The 23945-nt window shown below is 35.7% G+C and overlaps 1 protein-coding gene across 7 annotated transcripts in view; it reads left to right on the top strand.

The window, feature by feature from the left end:
• SIPA1L2 (signal induced proliferation associated 1 like 2) overlaps positions 1-23945 on the top strand; it is a 243687-nt gene that overhangs the window by 182099 nt on the left and 37643 nt on the right. For 5 of the 7 annotated variants that reach the window (XM_074262399.1, XM_074262403.1, XM_074262398.1 and 2 more), the window contains exons 10-14: positions 4805-5079; positions 18099-18356; positions 20524-20619; positions 22082-22182; positions 22618-22721. In XM_074262399.1, the coding sequence (XP_074118500.1) occupies positions 4805-5079; positions 18099-18356; positions 20524-20619; positions 22082-22182; positions 22618-22721 (834 nt within the window). The remainder of the gene's footprint in view (positions 1-4804; positions 5080-18098; positions 18357-20523; positions 20620-22081; positions 22183-22617; positions 22722-23945) is intronic. The other 2 variants (XM_074262400.1, XM_074262402.1) reach the window with 1 other exon arrangement.

Genomic DNA, 23945 nt, shown 5'->3' with positions numbered 1-23945 from the left:
TTTGTTTTTTGATGAAAAAATTGAGATTTGGAAAAAAATTCATAGATTGTTATCTTTGCTGGTCATTTTGCAGTTGAGAAAACCTAAACATAGAGTGGTGAAATGATTTCTGAAAGAAGGACATAAAGTCATAAGCAATAAACCTAGAGTGATCAAAGCACAAATCCAAAATGCCCTAGTAAAATAAGAAATCCCAAATACAAGATTCTTAACAGTGCAATCCCATAGGTTGAAAACATTATGCATCATTGCCAGAGAAACATGAATTCAATATACTTTTAATGTGATCTTTCACATTAGTGATGATAAGACATTTATTCACACTGACCCAAACGACTAAAATGATGGATAAATCCACCTTTACCTTCAGAATAATCAAGGAAATCTGTTTGCTTAGTGAATTCCAGAGATTAGGTGGAGCCAAATTAGAAAAGCAATCACTGAAAAAAACTAAGAACAAGGGAATTGTCTAGATATTATACAAATTCCAGAGCTGTCCCCCCAAAAAGTAATTAATAGGCTAAGAAACTACTTTGACTACATCAATATGTGTGACTTACTCACAGATTTAATGACCTTTGTATGTTTATCCAGCAGATCTATTTTTCCCATCTAATATATTTAATGTCATACTAATCATTGATAATACTTAAGAAGGCCTTAGAAAAGCTGAAGTAGATGTTCAAAAGACTCATTATTTCATGCATTAATAGTAAGAAAAAGTTGCCTTTCTGTGTTAAGATTTTTTTCTAGATGTACTCCATTTTTATTTAATTAAAGTGTTCTGGTTTGGGTCTTGAGTAGACATAGTTTAAGAACAGTATAGAGTAAAGTGATTGTTATTTGCCCTCTTTTTCAGTTTGAGAAAGTAGAAAAAAATCCTAGAAGTATACTATTTCTCATGTCTAATTCCTATCCCCAAAGATATATAAGTTTTCATTATGTAGACCAAGATCTAAGGTGTATGGGGGAGATGGAGTATATATAACTATTTTTCTTTCTTACTTTATCTTTTCTTTTTTTCCCTTTCTCTTTTTCATTTAATTCTTCTTGAAAATGTTGATATTTTCTTGAAAATGAAATTTTCAAAAGACCCATTCCAGCCCCCTTACACAGAAATCCTTGTGTTTAAAAGTATAAAACATGAAAGAAATGTGTGCTGTCCTGGACAGAATCTAATTTATGTATACACCTAAACTGCACTCTCTTGCAGATGATACACATCTCACTAACACTTGCCATCAGAGGGTTGCAGTAGACATGTCCCCCGGACCCCATTTCATAGTTTTCTAGACTTCTTTCTTTTCTTGTATACAAGTCATTTCATCTGGTAGCATAAATATATCAAAGCTTATGTTACTTATTTGAATTATCTGTTGCATCAGGGACAACTTGAAAATTAAAACAAGAAGAAATTTAAGTTATCACGAATCTAAATAATGAAAACTGGGGGTAGTGTAGTAATTTCTTACATGCCATTTTGCAGTAAGATCTTCTTAACAATCCTATGAACTAGGAATGGAAAGTGATATCTCTGCTTTATAGATAAGAAACAGAAGGTTTTGCCCAAAGTCTGTAATAAGTTGTAATTAATAAGGTCTTTTGACTCCAAATCAAGCAATCTCACCACTATCTATGACAATTGCGGATAAGGAAAATACGATGTTAATCTTAAAAGACATTGTGGAGAACTAAAATAGCAGAACTTGACCACCAGTATGATGAGGTCAAGAGAAGAACTCAGATTTGAGCTTGTAGTGCTAGTCAGAGGGATACAACTTTAAACAATTGAAAAGGGATGTTTCATTGGCACAAGAAAGCCAAAGCCCCTAATATTTTATTGGAGACTATTGAGTAGAAACTTATTGTAGGCAGATGGGAATATGGGAACCAGAAAGTAGCAGGGCTAATGAGATCTTTTTTAAACATCATCTATATATATGTAATGGTTAAGCTCCCAAGGGACTAAATGCACCTAGGCTATGCAATGGATAGAGTCCCAGGCCTGAAATCAAGAAAGAAGTCTCATTTTCTTGTGTTCAAATCTGACCTCAGGGACTTACTAATTGTGGCTTTGGGCAAGTCATATAACTGTGTGTGCCTTAATTTCCCCTTCTGTAAAATGAATTGAAGAAGAAAATGACAAGCCAGCCCAGAATCTTTGCCAAGAAAACCCTGAGTCCCAAAGAGTTGACACTGCTAAATAACTAAACAGCAACAAGAAGTGATTCAAGAATAAATGGCAGATGTGCATAGGGACTAAGATGAGCTTTTGCTAATGACAAGAATTAAAGGCAAAGGAAAGAGTTTACAGAGAATAGAAAGAATTAGAAGAACACAGTGTATTTAAAAATAAAAGGAAGCTTCTTTACTATGAGAGTTATATTCGGGAAATTTGACAGATCAAGAAATTACTCAGTTAAATTTGACTTTTCTTATCTGTGCATCAGTATTTTGATCTGTAAAATGAAGACATTACTTTTCTCTGTGAATCTAATATAACACTTGTGTCAAGAAATTTCAACATAGATACAATGTCAAGTCTTGGGGCTTCTATAGTCTCAACCTTATCACTCACATAAGGGCTTTAGCAACTTGTAATTCTGGATGTGTTCCCACAGATGCACTTGGTCTCCATGCAGATTTTTCATTTTGTGGTCCTCTAAAAAGACTTTATGATTGCCCTCCTGCAGGGGTCCCATGAGAAAATTTCTTTTCAACTTAAAATGGCATCATTATATAGTTTTAAAGGAGTGTTACCGTTAGAATTGCAATTGGTGGTGGGAGGGGAAGGAATAAAATGAAAGCATGTGGTTGAAGTGCAGAATTTATTCTGTGCTTTTGTCATGAGAATGTCACGGATATCATTTGTGTTAGTTCAGTTTAAAGATAGGAATTCTCAGCCTTTTCAAATTCACTCACTAACTAGGGGTATCCATTTCTCTCTGGAGTTCTTTAATGCTTAAGCCATCCCTTGTAGGTGTGAGAAGGTGACTCATAATGTATAGAAGAACAGTAACTATAGAAACAGCCAACACAATGGTGATAGATGGTTCCCCTTTTCCACAGCTGTTCATACAGATGTAGCTTTTATTAAAATAACTCTATAGGCATTCAGAGCATGCCTCGTGGAGATGCACTGCTTATTAAACTGAAACTTTATTCAGTGGTTTAGACCTGGGAATGTGTGCATGATGTTTTCTAGCTTTGAGCTTCTTACAGATACCTTAATATCATCCTCCTCATCAAGTGTTACTTAATGAGAAACATTTTCTCAATACTTCTACCCTTATAAGGTGAACAAGCAATAGAAGGAATCAATATCTGCTCGTCATAGAAAGCATTGTGTAGCTCTGAAGGGAATGGGTAGTGACAGCAGTCTCTCCAAGACGAAAATCAAATGAGTAGAATTTGGCAGAATTTACACTAACTGGAATGGGTCATTAATTTTTTAGTTCTCTTAATGAGACCCAACAATGGAGTTTTAGATCTTATTATCTATTTTGTAATACTGACAACTTTGGAATTCTTGAATTTAGGGGAAAAAAAAGGAAAGGGAGGATAACAAAGACCACTTTCCTTTTCATTAGTTCTGGATCCAGAGACAGTCTCTTTCCTTGAGGGATCTTGTTAGTGATTTATTGGAATTGAGGAAGGGAAGGCTGTATATAGATGCATAGTCCAAAGAGACCCTCCCCAAAATAAATTCTCTCAGACTTGCAAAATTCTGACCAGCTTCTTCCACTCTAATTAGCATTATGATGGACAACTATACTATGTCTGGTAGCAGTTGTAGATTTTAGAAAAAGACAAAGCAAGGTGGATGAAATGAACATTTAAAAAAAAATTTCTAAGCACCTGGTATGGATATGAGTTTATCTTTATATTGATTGTACTAAATGATGATTAAAGAGCTATGAGAAAATAGTATATGCTTTCTGTCAACATTTTCCGAATAATATAGCATTTTTTGTTAAAGAGACTCAATTTTTGCATTTTGTTAGTACTTTAGTAATAGAAGTTTTTATTTTGGAAGGCAAAGTAAGTCACAAAGAAGTTAGAGTTGAAATATGATCTATTCTTTCCCTTACCTGAATGAGAAACACATATGCAACATGTTCAGCAAGTAATCTTCCAGTCTGCTTAAAAACATTCTGGGTTGAAGGAAGATTTACTATCTCTCCAGATATCCTGTTCTACTTTTGGATAGTTTCTGCTAAGAAATTCCTCCTTCCCCCCTTAATCACACCTAAATTTCCTTTTTTTTTTAATTTATAAAACCTTGCGTATCTATAAAACTGACATTAAAAAAGGAAAAGTGACAATTGTCTTCTTAGCCCATCATAAGTATTCTCAAGTTCTGGGTTAATGAATTATAAGAAAGCACAGCTTCTCTGTGAGGAGATATTTATCTGCTTGTAAAGGAACAAATTATTGATATGCCTTTACTTCATTTTTATGTATATGATACTCTAATTATGGGGAATTGATACAAGTGTTTCTCTCTTTAAATATTACAGAAAGTAAACAGCTGGTTATCACCACTTTGGAAAAACAGAAGAATCTGATGATTTTATATATCTGAAAACTCCCTACAATATTAATTTTACAGAAGAAAACCTTTGTCATCACAAATGCCTAAGCAATGATGACCATATATTAGTCGATAATGGGTATAATATTCCATCAAAAAAAAAAAAAACTAGCTCTAAAAATGAGTTTCTTCACATGATTAAGGGAGCTTTTGAGGGTGGTGGATAGTAGTTTTTGGTAGTTTATTTTTAACTATCTCATACTCCTTTAGATAGTGACCCGAGGATGTGAAACTGTGGAAATGACATTGCGGAGGAACGGGCTGGGCCAGCTTGGCTTCCACGTCAACTTTGAAGGAATTGTCGCGGATGTGGAGCCCTTTGGCTTTGCCTGGAAGGCTGGCCTGCGCCAAGGCAGCCGCCTCGTCGAGATCTGCAAAGTGGCTGTAGCCACCCTGACTCATGAGCAGATGATTGACCTGTTACGGACTTCTGTGACAGTCAAGGTAGTCATCATCCAGCCTCATGAGGATGGATCCCCCCGAAGGTAAGGGACCAAGGGTCCAGCTCTCACACCCCTGGGCGATAACTGTTGTAATGGAATTGTAACAGAGCGACCCTTGACCATATTGATCAAGGCCTAAAAGAAGGGCTCTCTTGAATCTCTCTTTTTTAATATTAGTTGGATTGTGGCCATTAGAGCAAGTCAGATTTATTTTAATTATGGTGGAGTAAATTATAGGACATAACCTATTAAATAATTTGTACAAATCTTTATTAAGTGTCTTCTATGTCTCTGCTGCTAGGCTAAATTCTCCAGATATTTTCTCATTTGATCCTCAAAACCCTCTCATGAGGTAGATGATGTTATTATCTCCATTTTACAACTAAAATTGATGAAAACAGGGTAAATGACTTGCCCAAAGTCACACAGATAGTACCTATCTGTTGCCAGGTTTGAATTCAGATTTCCTTGACTCTCCTTTATCCTCTGTGCCTTACCTAATTTGTAATGTGTGTATACACATGAGTGTGTATTATATGAAGTGTACCACATAAAATACCTTTACTAAGAAATGCATCATATGAAAGCTGAGAGAAAAAATAAATCAATGGTCAGAAAGAATTAATTTTCTTTATAAAAAATACTAATATGATAAAATACATAAAGAACTTTGCAAACCTTAAAAGACATATATAATAAATCCTAACCATGATTTTTAAAAAATGAGTACTTTTTAATTTTCTTTTTCTAGTAGCAGATTTTTTTTGTCATAGCTTAGCCTTTTATCTGACAAGAGACCTGTTCCTGAAAAACTGGGATTCTTATTATTTTTTTATTTTTTGCTTAGCAAGGTTATTATAAACATGAGATAGAAGAAATTACTATTTGTTTTTCATAGAAGAAACATTGAAGTATTGCTTGGAACTCAGAGGTGACTATTTCTCTAGGAAATTAAAGTAAAATGATTGGAGTTGCATTAAATAGTTCTAAATTTTGGGAAAGAAGTTGCATGATTGCTGAACTAAGATCTTTTTTTTTTTTTTTCTTAGACAAGGAAATATTGTGAGAAACAATTAGGAAAAAATGCCTTTAGAGTAAGGACATAAGATAGTAGAGATTGCCTCTATTTTATCATGAAAACTATTTTTTAACCTTTCTAATTCAAAAGCATGCTGACATGAAGGAATAGGAATTTAAAAAACTAGTCTAAAAGCTCATCTTTTTCTGAGTAGGACATAGTACTGCAGGAAGGTGCGATTTTTTATTTCTGTTTATATAACTATGCTTCCTTTCTTATTTATTCCTCCCAAAGTTCAAGCCTTCTAAGAATGCTATGGTTTTGTAATTATCACACAATTGCTATTCTTTTTGGCCTGTTCTTTGTGAAAGATGGTATTACTCAATAAATGTTACACAGTTTAATGTCAGACTGCTACATGCTTTTGGCAAAAGAGAAGACTTCTAGTCAATCCACTGATTTATATTTTGTTCATGAAGTGTGGGTATCTAATAACACTTGCTTGTGAATAACTGGTTACTGCTCTGGTAATTTTTGGCATGTTAAAATATGCAATAGATTATCTTTAGCATAATGTTAACTTAAATGAAAAACAGACCTTTTATGCCTGATTAGGAAATATTTCCTGCTTATGACAAGAAGACAGCAATATTTACTATTTCTGAACTCTAGAGTAACAATTTTTATTTTTGTGGCGTCTTTCAGTTGAAATGCCCTAGTAAGTTGGGGAGAGGGGAGAGGCAAGGAAGGAATCCCTTTTCCCCAACTTCCAATACTCATGGTATGTATAAGAACTTTGAAAATTAGTAAAGGTGAAAAAAAAAACTTTTTAAAGTAAAGTATGGCAAGGATTGCATTATAGGACATTATAAGAATAACGTATTATAGGATTGAGATGCTAAAATTGTCTAATAATAAAAAAATGCCACTCCAGTAAGTGTTAAGCCATTTATTTATTAGCAGAGTTACTTTACTGTAATGATCTTATGTATCATATATATTAATGACTTTTAAAATACTGGAATAAGAATTTAATCTATCTGTAGATAATTGATAGAGGAATTGACAGAGGAAATTTATAGAGGAAAAAAAGTTACTTCTGTGATGAAATATATAAGATATAGGGGCAGCTAAGGGGCGCAGTGGATAGAGCACCAGCCCTGAATTCAGGAGGACCCAAGTTCAAATCTGGTCTCAGACACTTAACACTTCCTAGCTGTGTGACCCCGGGCAAGTCACTTAACCCCAGCCTCAAAAAAGAAAGAAAGAAATATGTAAGATATAAACTGGTAATTTTTACTACTTTTCTTCTTGGGGTAAAAAATAAGAATAAGATTTCAGTTTTCAGTCTTAGTTTTAGTTTTAGCAAAGAGTCTGCGATAATTTTCAAGCATTTGAGACGTTACATTTCTTTATGGTTTTGTTATATTTTCCATCTAACAAAAGCACTCACCAAGTGATACAAGGACACCGTCAAGGTCTCTTAAGAACTTTAGAATTGATCGTATGCCATGGCAGGCAGCGGCACAGGACCACTCAGCGTGGTCCTCTCTCAGCTGCGTGCAAAGCAGAAGTAACTTAGCTCAGAGGAAGGAGAAATGCTGGCCCAGGTGTTTATAGGGACTGTTGTGTCCGGCCTGTGGCAGAGCACTCTGAGCCACAGTCGGACACGCCGTAACTGGGCTCTAACAAACTGATGACATTTTGATGCTCTAGAGTGAAGGACAACAGCGACCAGTTATTAGGGAGTAGTTTTTGGTCTTAGGTGTCTGTGTCAGCTCTTTGTGTTTCTTGCATATCAGACTTCTGTCAGTGGTATTTGATGCAAATTCCTCTTTCTCTCCTTGATGATTTCTCTTTGAGTGACATTGATTTTATTCATGTAGAAGTGTATGTATTTTTTTTTTTTTTGTAGTTATACTCTTCCTTGGTTTGGGCAACAATTTTCTCTCTAGCTGTATTTGCGATAAACATTTTTCTTTACCTGTTTATTTACTTTTAATGTTTAGGTCACATTTCCATTTGGAACTTGTAGCATATGGTGTAAGTTGATAGTCTGAGGAAAACCAAGAGAGAACAGCATAGCAAGAAATACGGAGAGGAAGGAGTGTGGTCACCAGGGTCAGATGCCTTAGAGATGTGAAAGGCCGAGGGCTGAGAAAAGAGCTCCATTTGGCAGAGTTCCCATTTGGCAACTGAAAAGTCCTTGGTTACTTTGGAGACAGTATAGGAAGCCAGAAAGAGAAAAGAAAGCACACAGAGGCAGCAAGTGTAGATTTTCTACCCCTAAAAATTTGGGTTAAAAAAAAGAAGTAGCAACCTGAGAAGATGGTAGAATATGGTGCATATTTTTAATGATGGGATAGACTTGAGAATATTTCAAGGCAATAGAGAGGAAGAGATTGACAATTAGAACAACAGAATGGATGCTTGAAAAGAGGTGGCTATAGAGTCAAGGGTATAAGTAGAAGTGTTAGCCTTGACAAGAATAAAAGCTGCTTTTAATGATCAGAAACTGGAGGAGAGGAGCGAGTGAGAATTGATGTCAAGGGATTTTAAGATGAACATAATGGAAAAAAGGGAGCTCACACTAAATGACCTCAATTTTTTTCAGTAAATTAAGAGTTGAAGTCTTTATCTGAGAGTATTCAGGGAGAGGGAAATGAGAGATGGTTTAAGTGAAGGAGGAAATTTTGGAATAATTTTGGTGGAGAGTCAAATGAGAAATCAATTAGGGAGGAGTAGGTATTTCCTAATATCTAGAGATTGAATTGTTGTTTCCTCTATTCTATAAAATGAAAATATTGTATGGTTGATTTCTAGTTATCTAGTTGAATCAATACCCACACCCTTGGCAGCTTGGATTATTATTCAGACACTACATCTTCCATAAAGTACTTGTGAGTGGGTAGAAGTTGTATGTTTGTATTCCACACCTTTGTTTTTGCTAGCTATAAAACAAAGCCTCTTGCTACACAAATAACTAAAATATATTAAACTGCTACCATGGGCCAGGAACTACCTATTTTATTATGCTACATAAGTGTTACTAAACAGTGAGGGACATTTATTGCCAAGAAAGTTCCTTTTTTTCTGCTTGTCACTACAGAACAGAGCTAGGAACATTGGATGGAAGTTGTGGAGAGGAAAACTTAAGCTTGGTACAATAAAAACTTCTTTTTTCTTTTTAATTAAATTTTAATATCTTTTGTTTACTTGGATTTCCCCTGAATCCTTTATACTATATTCCCCTGGAAAGACACCTATATAGCAAAGATCTCTTTTTTTAAACAAAAAGAAAAAAAATCAATAAATAAACAAAACTGACAGAAGCATTTAAAATGATTTTTAAAATCTGTAGTTACATTCCATTTTCTACCTTCATGGACCCCAACTTCTGTCATGCAACTAAAGGGAGATTGCTCTTTAATTTCACAATGTTCAATTTAGATTGTTTTGGCCTGGTTCTTTACATTTATTTTGTTGTGATCAGTGTGTATGTTTTTTCCCTAGTTCTGCTTACTTGACTTTGCATTTTCACATAAAACCTTTTTATGCTTCTCTGGACCCATAACTTTTGTCATTATTTATAGCACAATGATAACAAGAATTAGAACTATCCAAATGTAGTGTGGGCTGGCTCAGAAAAGAATAGAGTCATTTTCAGTGAAGGCTATTTAGAAGGATATTTCCTTCCAGGACAGATTGACCCTAGATGTCTTCAGGGATGAAAAAATAAGCAAATGGACTTCTCCATTCTCTGGCATCAGCTGCCTATGTGGCTTCCCACCACAGAGTATGTTGGATTTTAAATTTTATCATCTATTGTATAAATGTGATCAGCTCAGGGGAGCATATCTTGAAACCATATCAAAACCTATGGAATCAGAAAGCCTAGAATGTTGATGGAGGATAAAATCAAGTTCCTCCTTGTCTCTTTGATCAAGAATAAACTATTCCCACGTGACCACGGATATATTTTAAATGATCCTGTACTCTAATGAGAGTCGTATTTATCAGAAAGGCATAGTATTATCAAACCATAGGAGAGTTCCTGGTAATGCTTCTATTTGTCATCAGTTTTGTTTTGGATTTTGACATAATTACCTAACAGACTTTTATGACCTAGACTTGTCTTTGCAAAATGCATTGCCTTCCAGGCTTTAGTAGTGAAAGATTAGATGGAAAAGTTTTCTTAGCTGAACTACAGATTTAGCAATTAGATTTCTTTTTAACCCTAAAGCTGAATCTGTCCCAGTTTGTGTTATTTTCCTTCTAGTATGGTAATTAAGATACTCAAGTATAAGCAGATGATATGTACATTTATTGTTAAGCAAAGAGGAAATCAAAATGCTTGCATGTAATTGATCTTGCAGCCTTATCTAAAATTTCTGAGTATTTCCTTTTGGCAAGCCAACTGCAGAAATTGTGCCAGATGCTATAAATGCAGCTCAAGTCCCTTGACTTGTATCTAGTATCTCAGAGGAAGCCAGAGACATTTATCAATGAAGTTTGTGTTTCTGTTAATGGGAGGTGGGGAGGAACACATTTTTAAAGCTTGTTTCTCTCTTACCCACTTCTTACCATCCTTACAGGAGACAGGATCTTCTATTCTTTGTCAGCTTAAAGTACTGTGATGCATCAACCAAGCAGACTTGCAATAGAATTAGAAGATGTTTTTTTTTTCCCTTTTGGAGGGTATAATTTTTTGCTGGACACATTTTTATTGGGCAGAGTGCCTTTGTCCTGGCAAATACACAAACTAATCTTAAATTCATTCACTGACAACAATTAAGTAGAGGGATCCTAGCAGATAAAACATTGCTTCCTCTTTATTGTTGTTCCCTATTTAACACAAGGGAAATATGGGTGCTTTCACATTGATGCTACCGGCTTTGGTTTTTGGATTTATTTAATTTGAGTTGTTTTGCTGCTGGTTGGTGGTGTTTATGTTGTAATCACCTTGCCCATCCTTCTGTTCTGCTTCCTTGATCTTGTGTTACTTCAAACACATCTTCCCATGGGTCTCTGACTATTCATCATACTTTACAACAAAGGCCATAGGATTGTGGATAGAGTGGATAGAGGGCCAGGCCTGGAGTCAGGAGACTCATCTTACTAAGTTCAAATCTGGCCTTAAACACTTACTATCTGTGTGATCCTGGGCAAGTCATTTCACCCTGTCGGCTGGAAAAGATCATGGCAAACCCCTCCAATGTCTCTGCCAAGAAAACCCCAAACGGGACACAAAAAGTGGGAAACGATTGAACAACAACAACTTTATATACATATATAAAATAGATGCATGTGCGTATATAAATTATATATATATATATATATATATATATACATATAAGTATGTATGTGTATATATACATATATGTATGTATATAATTTATTCCTATCCCCCACTTTACAGATGGAAAAAGAAAGCTTAGAGACACCTGATGACATATCCAGAGTCACACAAGTATCAGGTATCCAGTGCCAGAAACCGAGTTTGAACTCACATCCTTTAACTCTGAATCAGGGCTCTTTCCATAAAGTCAATAGGATACAGGACAAGTACATATGGAGAAAGCATAAGAACACATGCAAAATGAGATGCAAAGCAGCGCTAGCAGCATGCAGTGACATGTACGCCTGCAGAGACGAGTCTTTCATGCTTGCTTTAAATCTGTCTCCTCATTTCACCAAGAGGATGGTCCCTTTGGAAGATCACTGTATGGAGCCATCCTTAAAGGAATTTCTTGTACATGGGGCAGAGCCTGCTATGGTCAAACCTGAGTCTGTAAAGTCTAAGTAGAAGATTGTACTTGTGGAAAACCATAGTCAGGGAAACTGGTCAAGTGTTAGAAAGGACTTGTTAGGATTTTTGTTCAGTTGTTTTCTTTTGTGTCGTACTCCCCCCGACCCCATTTGGGATTTCCATAGCAAAGACAGTGTCATGTTTTACCACTTCCTTCTCCAGCTCATTTTACAGATGAAGAAACTGAGGCAAAAAGCACACAGCTAGTAAGTGTCTGCAGCCAGATTTGAATTCCAGAAAATGAGTTGTCCTGATTTGAGTTACTTCTAGAATTCTAACTAATCCTCATTATAAATCATATTAAATTGTCCTGATTCTGGTTAATTCTAGAATTCTAAGTAATCCTAGTTATAAATCACATTAAATTGTCCTGATACTGGTTAATTCTAGAATTCTAACTAATCCTAGTTATAAATCACATTAAATTGTCCTGATTCTGGTTAATTCTAGAATTCTAAGTAATCCTAGTTATAAATCACATTTTCCTGATTCTAGTTAATTCTAGAATTAACTAGTTATAATCTTAGTTATAAGTCACATGAAATTGAGCATCAGAATACACGCTTAGAACAGGAATATAGTAATAAGATTAGCTTTTTTTTAAATGAAATTATTTTTGAGATGAGTTCTTGGGAGGCCAGCAGGGGACCAATTAGAGAAATGGAAAAGATAATTTACGTGTATGTTTGGCATAGCTGAGATGTTGGAAATTATTTGATTCTGTCTAAATTCTGTTTTCAGTATAATACAGTGCTCAGTCTCTCAGCAGAAGTCTGAAGTCATGACTGCATTTTTATAAGATTTTTCTTTTAAATATCAAACTTGGATGTTGTGTTATTAAAGACTACTATCTTTGTGATAGCTCTGAGAGAAATGTTTTACCAACAAAAGCTGAGACAGCCCATACTTGTTTTCTAATGTTCTTCCACCAAAAAAACAAACCAAAACAAATAAAAAAAAAAACACAACTCAGACCTAGGTCAGTATTGGGAGTAGGAAGGGTGTTATGAGCCGGACAAACCTCCCAGTATGCATTTATGGGGTTCGAAAGGAAATGAATATACCATACTTTCTCATTTTATGCAGAAAATGGAAGCTTTATCCTACCCTTTCTTGTGAATTAAAAAGCTGAGATTATAAAATTTAAATGTTTTTGCTTGGTATAATGCAGAGAACAGCAAAACACAATAATATGCTAAATTATATCCATTCACCATTCTCAATAATTTATATTATATATACATACACATTTAATAAACATTATTAATAAAATATAAATTTAAACATCCTGTTTCAGCAGGTTTCAAGCAGGTTTAATCTTAATGTGTATTGAAAAGATGCAAGATAATTATATATTTTTTAAGACAAACAAACTTAATTGATCAGATTTATATTCACCACCTGACATCTTTCTAAACTCTAGAGAAATAGTTGTGACTCTCAAGGAGCTTCTATTCAGTTCTGTAGCAAGGGAACAGACTATCAGTGTACACATAAGTATGTGGAGAATAGTTAAGGGAGTTAACCTTAAGGGAGAAACCAAACTTAAGAATTTTAGAAAATTTTGAGGAGGAAAACAGTAGTAACTTCTGAGGAGATCAAGGAAAGTTGCAAAAGAGAGGCAGCACCTTGGACTCCATAAATGGAGATTAAGAGTTTTGACACACAAGGGAAGATTGCAAGATGCAATTGTAAGAAAAAGGTGGGGAGGTGACTTGTACAATACAGAGGTGAAGGACGTTTTATGTGGAGATCATGAACTATCTAATATGAATTTTGCTGGAATATGGAGGAGTAATTTAAAGTAAGACTGAGATATAAAGCCTCAAGCCAAATTGTAGAGTAATTTAACACCAAAGTAAGTAATTTTTATTGTATTCTATGGACAATAAGGAGATCCTGATTTTTAGCCTAGGAGAATCGTGAATACTGCCCACTAAGAAAGTAATTTTGGAAACTATGGAAGGGACATATTCCAGAAAAGAGAGAGTAGAGTCAGGGAGATCAGGTAAGTGATTATTGTAGTAGTCTATGTAAAAGGTGAAGATAGTATAAATTAAACTAATGTCTGAGTGGAGATAAAGGGTCAGATGGGAAAGATTTTTTTTAAGTTAGAATTGACCACACTTAAATATTTGGATGAGGAGGAAGGGGCAAGGAGAAAGAAAGAAGAGTCAAATGTAATTCTAGATTTTTAAGCCTGAGAAGTTTTATTTTGTTTTGGAAAGATTGATCCTCAGCAGAAATGGGGAAGTTTTCAGTGGATACATGATATATAAAGTACGCCCGGAAATTTTTAGGTAGAGATGTCTTACAGGTATTTGGAGATCATCAAATCACAGTACTAGAGTTTGAAAAAGCTAGTAAATGAATAAACAAATTAATTTAGCTCCAAACCTCTTATTTTACAGACAAGGAAACTGAGGCCACGGTCATATAGAAACTTTTTTCTAGTAGGCTTCCAGAGAATGGATTAAATTTAATACATATGTATACATGTCAAAGTCAGTTGTATAGAGAGAATTGATTCTCTCTTGAGTGAAGAGAATTGAGAAAGAGAATTGATGGATAAGATGGCAAAAATTACAAGGAGAGCACAATGAAAGAAACATATAATACATCTTATCTCCCAAAGCCAAATAGATATTATTTTAAAGAATTTACTATTTATGAAATCAAGCCATTGATCCCTTTATATAGAGAGAAATTACTTTTAAGGAAATCTTTCAGTAATTCAGAAGGGTAGGTAACTTAGTTGGTATTAGCATTACTTCCACTCAATTAGATTTTATCCCCCCCCCCATGCTTTAATAGATGGTTCTTCATAAATCACCATAGAAAAAAAATAGTTCTTCACCTGATGGCCAACCTTCTGGTGATAAACTTCCTCAAACAGCTGATGGCTTCCAAAAATAAAGAGTCACTTTTACACCATTATGAGACAATATGCTTGGATTTGATGTAGGCTTATAGGTCAATGGGAAGGAAAGGGGGTTAATTTCAAGACTAGATTATTTACATTTATATGCATATAAACTTGAGAATCATTTACTCTTTATTTCTTGTTGCTTGTTTCTGTAATTAAGCTTTTGAAAATTCTGTGAGTTTTCTGTAAAAAGGGTTTTTTTTTTTAAGAACAGAAAGAAAACAGTCATGCTATGGTTAAGCCATAATGTCATTCCCCATTAGAGTGGATATATATGCTTGTTGTAAATGAAAATTCAACAGATAGGCTAAGAGAGATGGCATTATATTGCATTTAAAGGCAGGGGTTTTATGTGGCTATTGAGGCAGCTGGTTCATAATCAGTATGAACAAAAGTCTCTCAGCTTTCCTCTGGAGTATAATACTCAAACTTTTTAAAAGCATCATGTAGTTCATTAAAGGTAGAACATCTTAGAAAGTCTTTTGTTAACTCTCGAATGAGTACAGAAAAGTCCCAGGGCTTTTAATGCTGACTCTTTCATATATAAGCATATTAAACCTGAAAAGGCTTGCCTTGAATACTCTAAAATCAAAATTTCCCAGACTTCATCTTGGAATGACAAAACCGGAGTAATTGGATTTGTGAGGTGACTCTGAACTTGTTAATGGTGCTATTTGCGGTATGTAACTTGTTAGTGGAGACCCAAGGGTGACTATAAATGACATAAATTATATTTTTCCAGACTAAAAGAACTTATGTACCTTACTGATCTATTGAATATAGGAAAGAACATCGAGAGATTGCTTCTCTGGGAGCCATCAAGCTGGGTAAGAAATGCACCTCTGATGGCTTAGAAGTGCATGAGACTTAGAAATGAGTTAGCCCTAAATTTTTTATTGATTGTGACTTATTTATTTTTTCAGCTTCCACTTGGGTGAATGAACCTTACCATTCTCAGCTCAGGGCAAGTCAATGGTGTTAGATGCTGGGGATAAAAAAAAAATTTAAATCCCTTGCTTTCAAGGATCTTGGATTTCAACAGGGGAAATGACAGATCGTTTGTTAGCAAAGACTAGGTACATTCAGGGTATATACAAAACCATTTCAGGGAAACACTAGTTACTGGAGGAATTGGGTAAAGGGTTATATAATAGATGGCCCATGAACTCAGCTCTAAATGAAGTTAGAAACATTATTAGAATAAGATGCAATAATAGGTTGGACCAAGGCATGGAAATGGGATGAAATTCTTATTGAGGACAACAAATAGGTCCATTTAGCTGGATAATAAAATGTTTAAAGGGATGTGTAGTATGTAACAAACCCAGAAACAAGCAGATTGGAGCCAAATGATGGAGGATTCTCAAACATAAAGGTAAAAAAGATATTTTGTCAGGGGAGCAGTATCAAAAACCCAGGCTCACAAAACTTTGTTAAAGGTACTTCAAAAGCTACATTGGAAGATTTATTTCATGGCTACATTGATGTCAGGATGGTTACTGTCAGGGAGACAGGGTCAGTTTGTGGAGAAGAAGATGCTAAAGCTGTGAAAGAGCTTTAGCTCTCTGTGGAAGATGGGGAGATTGATGGAAATATGTAAGTCTGGACAGGGCCAAGTCCAATGGCTTCGAGGCCCCACTGGCAGTCATGGCAGTAGTAGGTGGGGAGACTTCAGTGGTCCAAGAAGGAGGAGAGGAGTCCCAGGGGGCTCTGGTGGCAGTGGCCTCTGAAACTTTGGTGGTCAGGGTGGTTTCCAAGACCACCAAGGAAAGGAGGAGAGACAACAAGCACAAAGAAAGAAGATAAAATCCTCTCTATTCTCTTTTCCTCTGCTATTTGAACAAACTCTGGGTGTATTCTCTTGTCATCTAATCACTGACAGAGTCTTTCTAATGACATTCCAAGACAAACATGCAGTGCAGGGGAAAAAAGTGGCTGATATTTCAAGGGAAAAAGGGTTTGATTAGATGGATGTTCTGTGTAAACTTTTTGTAAAGATTAAAAAAACTGAAATTATTTCACATCATCATAAGTACAATGTCAGCCATCATTCATTAAGCACCTACTATGTGTCAGGCCCTGCAATAAAGGATGGAGAAACAGGAAAAAAACTAAAAGGAGCTCACAGAAACTATGTTAGTAACCAAAAATAAGATAAATATAAGATAAATTGAAGGTCAACTCAGGGAAGACAGATTTAGAATTGGAATTTTTTTTCAGCTGTGAGAATTAAAAGAAGTCAGGGAAGCTAGTATGAGGTATTCTAATAAATAAAAATGGAGAGGGATGAAACATTTAGAAACTCCTCTAGTTATTTTCTCAGTTTTCCAAATTTTGTTGGCAGATGCTTCATTTTATTTAATGTAATTTTTTATGAAATCAAAGAATGACTAAGTCACCTATTTTTCAACAACTAAAAATAATTGAGTGTCTGTTATACACAGAGAAGGGATGGTGGTGGTGATAACTAGTTTACATAACACAGTCCTTAATCTCACGGAGCTCCACAGAGTCTAGTCCAGCTGGGCTTTCTTGGCTGGGCATGGCGAGGTGGAGCCATGAAGTTAGAATGGTCTCTCCTGGTACCCTTCCTGCTGGCCTCAGGGAGCAATTCCATCAGTCTCTCATCCTTTACCCACTGCAGCCAGTAATTCAGGACCTCCTCAATAGAAAGTGGGCTTGAGCTTGGATCTTGTGACTTCCTTTGGATTATCAATAATGGATAACTGAGCAACACAGTGAGTAGAGCACCAAGCTCGCCGTCAGGGAGATCTGAGTTCAAATCCAGGCTCAGACACTTGATGACTGGATGGGCCTGGACAGGTCACCCTCTTGCTGCCTCAGTTTCTTCATCTGTAAAATGTCAATACTCCCTACTTCCCAGGGTTATTGTGAGGATTAAATGAGAAAACACTCAGCACGTACTAAGTGCTATATAAATGTTTGTTATTATTATTGTTGTTGTTTTTATTATTATTCTAGCAAGTGGTTAGTAAAAGAGTTAGTCCCAGCAGGGGATGAGGATGCATATGTCTCTCTGCACTAAACCAAGTGGCAGTGATTTTGTATTATCAATGGTTGGTGTATTTTTACTTAGTTGAGGAATCATCCCCATCACATCCCAATAATTGAAACTGGAACACAAATAGGGAATTTGGAGGCTCCTCGTTGCACTTGTGTGAGGTTTGGTAGGACCACCTGCAATGTGCTATCATGGGGTGTTTCCCCTCTGTGAGAGGATGAGCACGTTTCAGTACGGGGGTCCGCGGCCAGGCTGTGTGACTCAGTGTCCCTTCTGGGTCTTGCAGGGGTTGTTCCGAACTCTGCCGAATCCCGATGGTGGAATATAAGCTCGACAGCGAGGGCACCCCCTGCGAGTACAAAACCCCTTTCAGGAGGAACACGACTTGGCACCGGGTCCCTACTCCTGCTGGGCAGCCTCTGTCCAGGGCCTCCCCGATCCTGGGCACGGCCGACCGGTTGCCCTGCCAGCAGCTTCTCCAGCAGGCGCAAACGGCCATTCCTCGGAGCACATCCTTTGACCGAAAGTTACCAGATGGCACGAGGTAAAATCCTTGGTCCTTAAATTTCTCCCCTTTCCTTTTTCTTGCACACACTCGTTATAGGCTTTTATTATTTGCCATCTTAGGACGGAACTTTCCTTGGCTCTGTCCAGCCCTGTCCAGACTGTTGAGCTGAGGTCACAGGTAGCTTGGGAGGCCGGGAGCAGCCAACTAGGGAGCGGGTCATCCCTCTCTGATTGTAGTGGTTCTGTGGGAGAGACCCAGAAAATGCCCAAAGAGCAGACCATCCCCCCAGAGCCAACAGTGTCTCCCCTTCCCCCACTGTGAAACAGAAGCTGCTAGGTAATTTGTGCTCTAAGAGTCCTGGGTAACATACACTGGAACCTCTGTGACTGGAGTCTCTGTGGACAAGACATGAACATAAATAAAACAAGTCGATCCTCTGCAAAATTAATGCTTAAATGCCATTATCATAACATAGGGCACCATTGCAAGAAGTTCTGTGATCATTAGGAGTCCTTCTGCTTCCCTTTCCTCCCTTAAAGATCAAGCATAATAGTCTTTTTAAAAATTCTTATTTGAAATGGATTCCTGTCGATGAGAGGGGAAAGCATGTAAAACTTGTAACTTTTTAAAAAATGCTTTTTAGAGTGCTTAGAATTTTTAACTTGTATAACTTTTTAATTTTTATTATCTATAGACGCAAATATGTATACACATGCACATGGATACACATAAAACATATACATGTATACATTTCTCTACGTGTATGTGTGTGTATCACAACATGGTAGAAGAATAAGTATGTATCTATGTACTGTGTTAATTCATTTGGATAAAACCTTATATGCAGGAACTTCTCTAGATGGCAAAATAAGAGTTAATGTATTTGTAAAGAATTTGATCAACACCTATTGCCTTTTTCCCCACATATTTAGTTTTTCCAATTAAATGTAAAAACAATTTTTTTAACATTTTGCTTATTAAAATTTTGAGTTCTAAATTTTTCATCTTCCCTCCCTTCTCACCCCCCTCACTGAGAAGGCAAACAATTTGATATAGATTACATACATGCAATCATGCAAAACATTTCCATGTTAGTCATATTGTGAAAGAAAATACAGGGACCCCCCAAAAAAATCCAAGAAAAATAAAGTTTAAAAAGTATGCTTCAATCTGCATTCAGACTCATTCAGTTCTTGTGGACTTTTTTTCTTTCTTAATGTTTATTATGCTTGAAGCTTGGAAGTGTTTCTTCCCTGTGCCTCTTCTCATTAAAGTATACTGTTTCTCCAAACAATGTTGACAGGCTGTATATGAAATGTGGTAATTGATAAGAGAGCCTTATACATCTTGATTTGCCAAATGTTCTCTTACTTTTCTTTTTCCTTTCTTTATTCATTAAATTTCAAGAGACTCACATTCCACTCTCTGCCCAAGGAAGAACATTTAATCTGGTTCAATTAAAGACACACTCAATTTAGTGACTTCCACAGTAGACAATATAAGATAGGGACCATCATAACAAATTGATGTCCATATACAAAGTAAAATCCTTTATAGGAGCTTAAATGAAGGAAAAATTCCTCAAAGATTTTTCAGTGTTAAGATGGTATACTAGTAAAAAACTATTAAATAAAATAATATCCAAACTAGGTCTCGTAGCAAGAGAATTTGATAGCTAATTTTTGTGCTTGCCCCCAACATTAACTCATTTCTGTATTTCATGGGCAAATTGTACTCTCAGAGAAACACGATTACAATGAACAGTGATGATCATTTGAAAATGAATAGAGCTCACTAGAATGGCATAAAGTGTAATGAAAAAACCTATTGGGACTGCTCTTATTCTAATTCTACAAGCTTTTCTTTTCTCTGTTCCTATTTTCCTACATTCTACTTTCTACATGAATCTTTATACTGAGTTCTGTAGGTGATTAAGTACGGTTTTGTTTCTACACATATTTCTTTTCACTGTAACATTCCCAACCATAAAGCAACTGACATATCTCATTATAATCAACTCTTAATTGCTTATGGCTTAATTATCCTGTGCTGAATGGTTTGGGGTAGGGTTTTTTTATCTCAATATGTTTCTTTCTTTTCTTTGTAATTATATAAAAAAAAAGAATTTATTTATAAAATAAAACAAGACAGGTCAAGATGTTGAAACTCCACAAATACCTCAGTGCACTGTTAATGATTCTAGTCAACATTACAGAAGTTCACCAAGCAACCAGTCATCTTCCAGTGACCCGGGACCCAGCGGGAGTAGCCACTGGAGACAGCAAGTGGGATATGACGGGTATTGATGATTTTCTATTACATTATAGTCTATTTTCTATAGAGATTTTTTTTAAATCACATTATTTCAATTCTGTAGGTACATTCAGTCTTCTTAATTTTTTGTTGTAATTGTCAACTTTTTATTTCAGTAAAAGAAAACATAAAATTGAAAATTAAGTCTTTAGGGAAACTAGAAAATACCCTTTGGTAATGTTTCTTTAAATACTGAAAAAGCCTAAAACCCACCTTCATTAAAGCAGATTTTTTTCCTCTTCAAGTTATTGCCCAAAGTTTAAGTATATATAAATAGTAAATAATAATTGCATAAATACGTGAACATTTTAAAGTAATATTTTTATTAATTATTGTAGCAAGCATTTAAATAGCTCTTGGAAGATTTTGCAGAGAGCCATTTGAGAAAATTTAACAAAAAATACATTTCTTAATTCACAACCTTGGTGTGTGATAGCCCCTTAGCATTTGACATGTTATCCCAGCAGCAGAATATTGTTGCCTTGACACGTTTCACTATAAAATATCCCTGGTTGTATATGCACGGTGTCTAGGAGCAGACTGGAGCAAAGTCATATGGTTCATTGTGAGCATAGTGACAGCTGAATTGATTGATGCTAATAAGATAGAAAACATTAATAAATTTCATAGGAAGAAAATGGGAAAAAATGCTCATCTAGTCAGATTTTTCTGCAGAGTAGTAATTGCTTCTAGTAACTGTGTCTTGTTGCTTTGCAATAGAATGCCATTTTAAAGCAATGATTTAGAGAAAAACCAAGTCAAACATTAGCATGAGAGGAAAGATTTTATGTTACTATATTAACATGTACAAAAGAAAACCTACACCCATTCTTTTTGCTTCTTTCTTTTGCATGTAGAATTGTTTTAAGGATGTGTTTATTTTACTTTGTGTGGATATTCAAATTATTTGTATAAATAGATGAACATTTTAAAGTAATAATTTACAAACAGCTCATTTGACAAAATTTGACAAAAGCCTTTTTTCCATAGCCTTTTGCAATTCTGAATTTAAAAAAAAATTTAAAATTGGCATATGGTTTTCTTAGTTGGGTCTACTTCTCTACTGTCCAAAAACCAGTCAGATACATAGACCTGCCTTTAAAAATGTTTAATTTTTAAAGGAAGCCACAAAGAGCCAAACAGAGAAGGCACAGTGGATGGCTCCGTTTGTATGACTCTAGTTATTTAACCTTTTATGACTCCCATGTGGTCTTATTGACTGACCATTTGGTTCATTCACTAAAGTTCTGCAGACTTCAAGGCACTCGGCTTCAGTGCTAGACTTGACTTGAAAGGTATCTATATTTTTTTTTTTTAACGAGGAAATGGCTTCTAAGTAGGGTTCCCTTTTTATTTCTGTTTTGGAAATTTGAGACATAAAGAATGGTCATGATTATGGGTTGGTTTGGTTTGCAAACAAGAACCTTAATTTCCCTATTTCTATTTAGGTGCCAGTCTCCTCTGCTTCATGAACACCAGAGTTCCGGTCCACTGGAGTGTGAAGGAGCCAGGGAGCGAGAAGAAATTATGGAAGGAACAAGACTTTCTGGTAATTATATACACCGCAGGGTTCATTAAGGACTTCCAATGCTTGCTCGTCCATTCATCCCATAGATGTTAACCAAGCATTTTCCAATAGCCGTTAGCCTTCCCGTTTCCAAGCACTTTACTGTGGGTATACCAAGGCTTTCCTGCCAACAACCTAGGGAGGAAGGCACCCAGAGATGTATAGAGCGAAGGAGACCTCTGCCCTCCAGAAAGCTCTCTCAAGTCTGGGAACAAAGATAGTAGTAATGGCTGGGGAGGGGGGATGACTTCAATAACAATAAATCTTACCTGAGAGTGTGCATTTTGGTAAGGCCAGTAAGTCCTGGAGCCACAGTATTCCTGCCTGATCATTTGTTCTGCAGGTATCTTTCTTTCCCTTGAGAATTTTCCTAACCTTAGAGATTGGGAACTCAAATCTTCTCTCCATTTGTGGCAGAAACCAAGTGGCACGGACCACCTTCCAAAGTCTTGAGTTCCTATAAAGAGAGAGCCCTCCAGAAAGAAGGAAGTTGCAAAGACTCCCCGAATAAGCTTTCTCACGTAAGTTTTTTTTATTTGAAAGTTAGTTATTAATCCATGTCAGAGACAAAAATGAGTGAATTCTTTAATAATCACTCTTCAACTTCATGAGTTGCCTTGGAGATGAGGAAAACCAGAAACAAGCTGTTTTATTCTGTTTTACAGAGGAAAAAGCTACAGATGACATGCCCAAGGTCACAAAAAATCAAGGACAGAGCTAAAAATAGAACTCCAGCCTTCTGGTTCCTATTATTGAATCATATTATTCTTTCCAACCCTTCCCCCTTTTTAACCCAAACACTTAGCTAGGAAAATAAAAGTCCAAAATACATAATTGAAAGTTCATTAATGCAACTTGGGATCAAATATTCTATATTTAAAATAAGTTCATGACCAAAACATTTTTGATATGAAGGTTAAATACACATATGTATTCTAGTTTATTGGAATTGTGCTTCCAATTAAAAATAAATTAGACTCCCTATATTCTTAGTTATTACCATGTATTTCCAGAAACAATTTTTTAAATAAAAGCATTGCATGAGTCACTGCACAATACATTTGTGATTATATCAAGATGAATAAACTTATTCTCCATGGACAGATTAAAATTTAGTAGGTAAGTGCCATGGAGTTGCCTGAGGCATATGTCACTAAGTGACTTTACCAGGTACTAACCTATCTCAGGAAGGTTTTGAACCCACCTTTTCATGACTTTTAAGTCTCTCACATTGTTCATTATGCCACAAATTACATTAATGAAAAATGTGGAAGTTTACTTTTCACCATCCTGATTCATTTTTATAATTGTTAAGAATAATGTAGACGTTCACTAGCCAACCACATTCCACATGTCTTTACGTGGCTACTGGAATGGAAGATAAAACCTTACTCTATTTAGTTGAGTTTTTTACAGATCCTAAATCTATATAGCCCTACCTGTAATTTAAGCATTGGGAAAATGCTGGGAATATAGACATCTGCTAAAAAGATCAGTGAGACTTACTTAAGGATCTCACAGGAACATGTACAGTCTATAACAAATTGCTTGTGTCCTCAGGGGGAAACCCTAGGGAAGGGAGAAAGGGAAGGAGAGAATTTGGAGCTTAAAAAAGTTTTTAAAACCAAATGTTAAAACTTGCTTTTACATATAATTGGGGGAGGAACGTATTTTTTAAAAGACTCTAGCAGAAATAAAAAACAAGCCACTTTAAAATAGATTAGGGACAGGACCTTTTTCCAATT

Source organism: Sminthopsis crassicaudata, chromosome 4, assembly GCF_048593235.1.
Source record: "Sminthopsis crassicaudata isolate SCR6 chromosome 4, ASM4859323v1, whole genome shotgun sequence".
Classification (NCBI taxonomy): Eukaryota; Metazoa; Chordata; class Mammalia; order Dasyuromorphia; family Dasyuridae; genus Sminthopsis; species Sminthopsis crassicaudata.
This window is presented reverse-complemented; position numbering and strand designations above follow the sequence as displayed.